The sequence below is a fragment of the Habropoda laboriosa genome, unplaced genomic scaffold (genome assembly GCF_001263275.1).
Source record: "Habropoda laboriosa isolate 0110345459 unplaced genomic scaffold, ASM126327v1 scaffold16, whole genome shotgun sequence".
Classification (NCBI taxonomy): domain Eukaryota; kingdom Metazoa; phylum Arthropoda; class Insecta; order Hymenoptera; family Apidae; genus Habropoda; species Habropoda laboriosa.
Window position 1 is genome coordinate 849,261 of NW_017100130.1, and position 9,962 is coordinate 859,222.

At 32.4% G+C, this 9,962-nt stretch overlaps 1 protein-coding gene across 1 annotated transcript in view; it reads right to left on the reverse strand.

Annotated features, from left to right (window-relative positions):
• Positions 1–9,962, reverse strand: part of LOC108572711 (cytoskeleton-associated protein 5) — a 22,233-nt gene that overhangs the window by 6,138 nt on the left and 6,133 nt on the right. Inside the window, 11 exon segments of the mRNA XM_017935024.1 lie at positions 4,131–4,304; positions 4,674–4,785; positions 4,919–4,926; positions 6,649–6,857; positions 6,953–7,146; positions 7,218–7,353; positions 7,454–7,657; positions 7,760–8,764; positions 8,837–9,043; positions 9,478–9,661; positions 9,739–9,957. Coding sequence (XP_017790513.1) covers positions 4,131–4,304; positions 4,674–4,785; positions 4,919–4,926; positions 6,649–6,857; positions 6,953–7,146; positions 7,218–7,353; positions 7,454–7,657; positions 7,760–8,764; positions 8,837–9,043; positions 9,478–9,661; positions 9,739–9,957 — 2,652 coding nt within the window.

The window sequence follows — 9,962 nt, forward strand, 5'->3', positions numbered from 1 at the left end:
TGAATTTGGCAATTTTTGCCTATTTCTATGAAAACCTCGTTGAACTCGTCTTAACATACACTATCATATTATGTATAAAAAAATATAGCATTCCATTTAAAAAAATTAAACTGACTTTAAAATCTCCCCCCACCATACCCGGTACAAAAAAAATATTTATACCACATAATTTTCCCCCTCGTACCAAACAACTTTTGTTAAAACATTTTTTTCCTAACATCACTTCCTTAAAAGATATTTCGCTGTATTGAGATAAAACAGACACCCTGCGTAAATATTGACTTTCCTCTATAGAATAGCGTTTGAATTTTTTCATTTCATGCATTGATTTCGAAGTTATGATCATTTGAAGTCAGAAAGTTTCAGTTCGAATTTCGAAGTATCATCAACTTCATCTTCCTTTTTGTATAACTATCCCATTACATTTGAGATAAATAATTGTGCGTTTATGATGCCTTAGGACTTATAGAATGATGCCTTCTTAAAATTTTAGGTGCCTGAAGTGTTACAAATTTGGCACTTTTTTAACATCCTCCTTTAAATGAAAAATATGGTCACAGTCCTTGAAATTCTACCTACAAAATAAACCCTTTTGCACTATGGAGACTTTAAAATTAGCGTCACAAGGAGCTGGAAGAGAATAATGTATCTCCCGTTTTAGGTAAGCGAACCGCGCACTCTGCTATTACGGTCAATTGTCTATACCGCACGAACCCTGTAGTATTATACATTCAATATGGTTTGAAGACAATATCAACAGAAGATATTATTATTATAAATAATAATATTGGTACGAGTGGTACAGACAACCAACGGTAATAACAGAACGTGTGGCTCGCTTAGCTAAAACGGGGGTACATCAGTCCTTTTCCGGCTCCTTGTGACGCTAATTTTAAAAATTCCATCCTGCAAAAGGGCTCATTTTGTAGGTAGAATTTCAAGGGATGTGACCATACTTTTTTTTTATTTGAACACCTCTAGCCCATCACAGTGAAATTTACAAAATAAGAATTTGTTTATAATTTTCAGTATTACAAAATCAATTTTTCAAATAATAAAAGTATCATTACAAATAGGGCCATCCTGCTAGATTAAACATAAAAAGAGTGAGTTCAATTCGACCAATAGTTTTCGAGATAAAAATTGATAAGCACAGCCCGTTTTCATAAAAATAGGCAAAAATTGCCAAATTCAAAGGTCCGTATTATTTAAACAAGTTCTAAACCAGCTAAATGATGACTTAACCCCCCCCCCCCCAATTTCACGTGTACTACATTATGTTTCATTTGGAATAAAATCCCTGATGTTGACATCAAAAAGTGATCGATTTGGCATGGAATCACCCATACGCCGTCACGTGTCCATCAATATAAAGGGTGTCATAGTTTAATATATTAGTACAAACATTTCGAAAAGTAGGCTGGGTAGAATGAATGCTTTCAAGGGGTTACAGAAGTAGACATCATACTGTTACACCCTCAAATATTTTCCTTTTTAGTCCTTAGTTTCATCTGTATTTACAACGAGTCACCCACTTTCACCATTACTCATACTGGACTCTTCACCTTCCAACTCTCCTGCATAGTCACAACCCAAAGTCCATCTTCTCTAAACCCTTAAATAGCCCTATTTTCTCTATTTCCGCATTCATTCTCTGTTTTACTACGCGCACGTCACGTAACGTCAAAATCTCTGTCAAATAAAGTTCTGTTTCTACGCAACGACGATCCTTAAGTGTTTTAATTCAGTGTTACCCCAATATCTGCTTCTAGTTTCGAGGAATTGGAGTAAACCGGACATCACAATACGATACATGCAGGAGATTGCTAGATGGAAGCGTTAATGTCAGATGAAGGTTACTTACGTTCTTTTAAATGACACATAGTATATTTTGTTCTACAAAATGATAGAGGGTAATGAAAAACATTCAGTACCATTTTATGTGTAACTTTATTGAAGAATTTGTAAAATAAAACGCCGAAACTAATGAAATTACCTAAATGTTAAAATGTTCAAAATTTGATTATCAACGTACGTTTGTATCCTTCTTCAAAATCTATTATAAACAACTCTAAGTATTTCTGAAGTAATAATATGGATTGTGTTTGTAATCTGCTCTTTTATGTCATCAATTGTTGTTGGTTGATAAACAATAGACTTTTTCTTCCACATAACCCCACAAAAAGAAATTCATGTGTATTAAAAGTCAGGACATTTGACATAGAGCCTCCACGACCAATCTAATGATGTGGATAACGTTTATTCAGAAAGCTCCAAACACAATGATCATTGTGAGATGTAGCACCATCATTTACAATATATTGCATACTAAAGTATGAATAAACTTAGTTGCCTTCTTTCACAAATTCCTCAATAAAGTGACACATAGAATGGTATGGTTGAATTTGTCTTATTACCCTCTATCATTTTGTACAAAAAAAATATACTACGTGTCATGTAAGGAAACGTCAGTGACCTTCATTTGACCTTAATGCTTTCTCCTAGCGATATCTTGCTTGCATCATATGATACCTTCCTCGATCCCCTGCAATCTCCTAAAAGCATTTTCTTCTATCTAGCGTACTTTTCGAAATATGTGCATTAATAGATTAAAATAAGGCACCTTATATACGAAATACCTATACATACGGTGACCATAAGTCCTTTATTTAAAAGAACAGTCCTTTATTTCACTACTCTGTCCTTTAGATTTATTCTTTTTTTCTAAAATGAATGTTTTGTTCGTTATTTTGTGAAAAATGACAAATACTGCCAACGTAGCCGGGTTGAAATTTTTAAATACTTTGTAGATAAAGACATTTTAAAAGTCGTTGAATTTTGCTTATGTCTCCCTGGATCTAATGCCTCCACTGAACGAGTATTTTCATTAGTGAACAATATGTGGACCAGGGAAAAACCCAATTGAAAATCGAAACATTGAATGCATACATTTATACCAAATGCAACTTTTACATGAATTGTATGCCGTTTTATGAACTTTTAAAGCACAAACCTGATTCATTAAAAAAAGTTAAATTTGTTTAATACATGAAACAGTTTCTGATTTGTCCTTTATTTTCTCCAAAAAAATAGGGTCACCATACCTATATAGGGTGTTTCATACAACTGGGCCAAGTCGTAGTTTTAAAACGATAGAAGGTAGAAAAAAATTTTATTAGGCAAAATTAAATGATTTCGAATGGTAAATCACGTGGTGCATGTCTACTACGGAAGTGGAGGCGTTTCAAAGATTTCAATGTTACCTATATTTTTTATACACCGATTGATGTTTGATAATTATATTATTTTGTCTACGAAGTTATAGGTATACATGAGCAAAGACGTATATGTATGTATGCAGAAGAAACGTTCAAGCACACACGGGTCCAAATACAATGTTGTAAAGTTGTAGTCAAAATATCTTGTAAACTAATCATTTTCGACAGAAGTACCGTAATATTTTTTTTATAAAGAATGAAAGAACATTATTTGATGTATAAAAGCATATATTGTTCCGTTTAAAAAGAAAGAGACGACCTTGAAATCTTTGAAACGCTTCCACTTCCCGAGCATACGCAAACATATGCACCACGTGAAGCACCATTCAAAACCATTTAATTTTGTCTATTGAAAGTGTTATCTCCCCTCTACCGTTTTAAAGTTATGTCTAGTTACCGTCTAGTTGCGTGGAACATGCTGTATATACGCAGACCAATTTTCTTACAGTGTAATATATTTATTGTTACACTAAAATGATATATGTATTGCAAATTTTGAAATATCTAAATGTTATAATACTTCCACTGTTGCAAATAAGCATTTTTCTCGCGTAAAATGTATAACATTTCTGATTTTAACGATGCGCCTCAGCCACGATGTACTAAAATCGTATCGCACACAGCGGATAATTCTGTGTTAAAGTGTGCTACAGTCAAAGAATTAAAATTCTGTCAAAATGCTTACTGTTCCCTGAACACAGACTGTGTTCAACAATAATATTAAGCTAATATTACCTTCAAATATAAAATTAGGATAAATCAAATGAGACAAGTCATTAATCGTACTTTCTATTTCTTTCAATTAGTAAATTTAAATAACCATTACAATAAAAACTAACAATAACTACTTACGGTACTTTCGATAGATTTAGTAGGTTTGGAGTTTCATCTAGGTCATCCCAATTAATTTCCTGAATAACTGGATTTCGATACTTCACTGGTGCATTTAATTCTATTCTTCGTAGAAAATCCATATCAAGTCCAAATGGACCTGATATTTTTGGTTGTGCTGATATTGGAGAACTTCTAAAAATTAAAGTTTACATCAAACTATTACTTTGCAATGTTTTTATAAAATATATATTGTATATACATATAATCTACATTACAATTATATATTTCAACACACCTATTAAAACTGAACCAATTTAAACCAAAAGAATTAAGTTATTCTTATTACTATTTTTTATAATTTTATTACATTGTTACTTTTACAAAGTGACTAACTTTAAAAAAAGAAAAAATCTAGCATGTATATCGAATAATGTTAAATAAATTGTTACAATTATTCTACAAATGAAATAACTGATTAAAGATGTAATTATGTATTATGTCTCATATGCCCGCCACCATATATATACAGCACACTGAAAACAAATTACAAGAAGCACAAACATTTTAGTATCATCTTGGTGATCATTTGGAGGCAGTATATTTATTTCTGGTAGTATTTCTGAATGAGGTTCATTAGTTTCACAAGACTCTTGCACTTCATCGGATATGCTTTCTGCTGCTATATTTGCAGTCCGTGTTACATGTAGCCTGCAGAATCATTAAAAAGCAAATTCATGCAAACATAAACAATAAAATAAAATGTTTAAAAATATATCATGTGTAGTGACCCTCCTGTGCTCTGTCACCAGAGGGACTAACCGCAAGTTCTCGCTAGTTCTCATAAAGGCTCCCATTTGTATATATGTATATACAGTGTGTCTCACGAACACTGTCCACTTAAATATCTTGGTTATTTTAAACAATGCGAGAAAATGTTACATACAGAAGTTGTAGGGTTTAAGAAATTACATAATATGGTATAAATGGTATTCTTGCAAGTGGAGGCATAGAAAATATAGTGGTCACCTTTGTTTTTTTAAATGGAATGCCCAATTTTTTATGTTCGATTTCAATAGATTGGCGTATTCTGAGTATAAAAGTACTAAGGTGCATTTGTCCTAAAACTTACCGTTGTTGAGATATTTGACTTTTTTCATTCTATTACTTTCATTATGGAACGTATACGAGGATATGCTCAAATCAACCCAAATTTTTTCTCTTTAATACTACTTACTGATGAGGCTACTTTTACCAGCACTGGGCGTATTAATTTACATAACACGCATTATTGATCAGTGCAAAATCCTCACTGGTTACGAGAAATTGACCGAACATGCTTCAGGACAAATGCACTTTAGTACATTTATACTCAGAATACGCCAATCTATCGAAATCGAGCATAAAAAATTGAACATTCCATTTAAAAAAACAGGTGATCGTTATATCTTCTTTACGCCTCCACTTGCAAGAATACCATTTATACCATATTATGTAGTTTCTTAAACCCTACAACTTCTGTAAGTAACATTTTCTCGTATTGTTTAAAATAACCAAGATATTTAAGTGGACAGAGTTCGTGAGACACACTGTATATAACTTCCGACCTGAGTCCTTCATATGCCTCCCGCGTCTAAGGCACGGGCCTCCTAGAAAGCCTTACTGACGAGTCCACTAGGAGGCCCAGGACGAAACGCCCTCTACCTTTCCTTTTCCGCCTATCCTCACTACATCTTTCCTATCACCCTTCACATGTTAAAATTACTTTGTTTAATGATATTAATAGTTTAAGAGTGATATTAAAAACAATGAAATTAATTATGCGTGATATAAATGATGTAGTGTTAAGTTTTCTTTAGGAACGGTTTATGGCACGATCGAAAAAGAAAGGTTATTTTTGAGTTCAGGATTCTCATTTACTGCTTGCACGTGTCTAATTACATCCTGGCGGGGGTCACTAGAATTGCTTTGTTAGATTTTTAATAATTCGTGTCTCTTGCGACACGGTACATCTGTATGTAACGGTCCGCTTGCCGATGAATCAAAATTCCAGAATTTTGGGACCTTCGCCCACCCTACGCGACCATCTCCCACCCTTCCAAGGTGAGAGCGCGCTAAGGGCGGTGAAGACGATGTTAGACGCGCTGATTGGTGAATGAAATTGTTAACCCTTAACCAATCAGCGTGTCCTAATACAAAAACGTCTTACGGACGTCCGAGAAGCGACGTTGGAGAATCAGTCGTCTTCAGACAGTCAGAAAAGGGAAACCAAGGAGCAAACAGCTCATTTATTCAAACACCACGCGGTAGAGTTAGAGTATTTTATAAGTCTCAATTCACATTGGGTGGTCATTCGAAACATTATCTAGACGGTGCACCATGTGCAAACACCACAAGGCTCGAATGTTAAGTTAAAATATACACGGGCATTAACATAGTGTCTTAAAAATATATAGCATGAGAATCACAATTTTATGTACAAATGTCATAAAAAATGTAAATTGTAATGCAAAAATATATAACGTCTTACTACACTTACATTTCATTTGGTTGTGGTGGTATAGGAGGTTGTGGTTCCGGTATTTCCTCATTTTCTTCTTCGTATTCTGCTTTAACATCTTCATTGGAAGGAATAGGAGTTGGATTTGAAGGTACGGAAAGTCTACTTGTAGAAACCGATTTTGTTGGCCGATTTTTGGCAGCCCTTTTAATGCGCTCATCCAATAGTGATTGATCTTTTTCAGATATCTAAAAGTCAAAAAACTATTTTATAGAAATATCGTAATTAAATAGTAATCAAAGTAAATAATAGTCGAAATAAATATAAATTATAAAATTATTACCTGACCAATAAGTTTATAAATTCGTTCTCCTTGAAGGAAATATGCTTGAACAATGCAATTCAAAGCAGCATTTCGAACAGAATTATCACGATCCGCTATTTGTTTTGCAATTTCTTTTAGTGCTACAGATGCAGTTGGTTGACAAACGGACAATCCATAATTTTCAATAAACGAACCAAGTTGGTCTAAGCATCCTAAAAGTGCACCATTATTTAGTATTTTCTAATTACATGTTCTATATTTATTCTTTCGTTATGTTATTTACCTGTTCTTTGTCGAGCATTTTTAGATTTTAAACCTTCCATTACATAAGAAAATAATTTGCTTACTGGATATACTAATGCTATTTGTTTAAATAATGCACGAACACCATTACGTACTGCATCTTTTGGATCGCCAATCTAAACAGAAAATGATTATGCATTCAGATATAAATATATATTCATAAAAATTTAATAAGAAAGGAATGTCGTTGAAAAAAAAGAATATAAATTAATTTACTTTGATAATGAGATATGGAATAAACGATGCGGCCTCGTTTTCCAACATATGATACTGATCTTCTATTAATAAATTAAACACCATTCTCAAATACTCTAAACCTTTTAATAATACTGAAGGATTTGTATCAAAAAATCTCAGTGTTAACCATTTGAGAATAAGGTCTAAATTTGATACCAATGCTTTGCTGTTATCAGGCAAATCCTAGAATATATGAAAACGTTAAAAATATTACGATAGAATGTTAATATTTTTTGAAATAGTTCAATAAATCCTTTGAACGTGTTACTTTTTTAACTAAATTACCTCAGTTAATGCCTCAATGGCTTTAAGATGATATCGAAAATCTGAATGAAACATATTTGCTAATAAAGTTTTGTTCACATTTGCAGCCGTCATAAGTTCTTTTAAAAGTTCAACGAATTCTTCTCTGGGTGTAGTGAAGTTCCATTTCAAAACTTTTAATTTCTGTTCATCAATCACCCTTTGATGTTTAAGATTATTAGTAGCCAATAAAGGACTTGTATCTACATCATCATCTTTCTTACGAGCACTACCAGGTTTTGATGTTGATTGATTTTGTTTAGGCTTTGCTACTGTTTTTGTAGCTTTTAAAGCTCCAGCACTTTTAACAACTTTCTGATTATTTTCTTCTGGGACTTGTTTTTTTGGTAGAGGTTTCATAGGTAAATTCGGTCGAGATTTATCTAACGCAGCAAGTACTACTGTTCTTGATCCAGGTTTTAGTTTTTCAGTATTTCTAGCCATAGCTTCATAAGAAAGATGGATCATAAATCCTAAAACTGCTTCTTGAGCATTTTTCCGTACGTCAGAATTACGATCCTCTAAATTGTTGTACAAATATGGAATACATACAAGAAGTTCTTCTTTCGGTATTTGTTTTACAGGAATCAATGGTAATTTTTGTGCTAACCAATTCCAGACCTCAGCTCTAAGTATTGGCGATCCAGATTTTAACGCATCTCCAATCATTTCACCATCAAAAAATTCTTTGTAACCACATTGATCTCCCCATGTGTTAATGCAAGAAATTGCTGCAGTTCTAATCCAGTTTTTATTATCGCCTAAACATTGTATAAAACCAGGAAAAAGGACCCGAATATGTTGCTTTGCCGGAGGACCCATTGCTGCACCTAATGCTTGACATATACCTAAAGTCGACTGAGCTATTTTGCTGTTACTATCAACCAATCGTAACGCTAAACCTTGTGGTAAATCACCAATGGAGCCTTTTATAAATTTTGCCTCAGATATAATAGCATTTATTTTTTGTAAACATTCATTTCGCACCTAATTTAAACAAAACTTATTTACATTTATAAATAATTTTACATCTTAAAATACTATTATATTAGTATTTACCTTCCAATTTTTATCAGATAATTCATTAAGAAGGCCTTCTGTAATTTGGCTACTAATATCAACACGTGGAATTAAGTTATTAATATCAATTTCACTGTTACTACTAGATTTTTTATCCATTTCCATATCATCATCATCATCATCATTTATCTTATTTTTTCTGCTTTTTATTCCACGAATTGGAACAGGCGGAGTTTCACCATTATGCTAATATATAATAATTTTTTAGTAACAAGATTATTTGATATCAGACGTAAAGTTTAATTCATACAGCATGTCTTATATAACTTAAACATTTTGATTATCTACATTTCTTTTGACAATATGAAACAATGTTAAAGAAAAATATTATTGTAGTGTTGTTGTTGTGAAAAAGTAATTTTATTTAAGATCATCCTTTCCGAAATGTCAAAATTATTGTCATTGTTGTAAAAACAATAATAAATTTTTTATTATGTTTTCATAACTCCCAAAAAACGACTTGTTACCATATGCCATATATATTACTTTTGAAATTTTTTCCTATTAACATTTTTGTTATACTGTCAAAAGCGATGAAGATATTGGATGAGGCACACAATCTAAGAAGATGTCAGTTATGTTTTGATAAACAATGAATTACCGTAATAATAAAAGCTTACCTTTTCACACTCCTGTTCAATTTGTTGACGCAAGGCAGGTTTTTCATTTTCAAAGAACATAAGTAAAGGTTTGCCCATAAATAAATATAATGTACCTAATAATGTAATAGCTGCTGTACGAACACTAGGATTTGTAGCTGCAACTGCTTTTTTGATATTTTCCATCAAAGATTTGACATTAATACTAAAACATGTTACATGCTAATATACTATTTTACTCACTTATATAGTAAAATTATATTAATTTTATTCTTGACTTACACACAACCAAATTCTGTGAGACCTTTACACAATAACATTAATGTTTCTTGTTGAACTTTTGGATTCTTTTGATTAAAAGCAAATGCTACTATTTCATCTGCCACATATTCCAAACTTGTTGCTTCTGCTATTGCTAAGAGAGTTTCACCTGCAACTGTGCTATTTTTCACATCTCCTAATTTTTCCGTTATATCCATGATACAATATTCACAAACAGTACTATA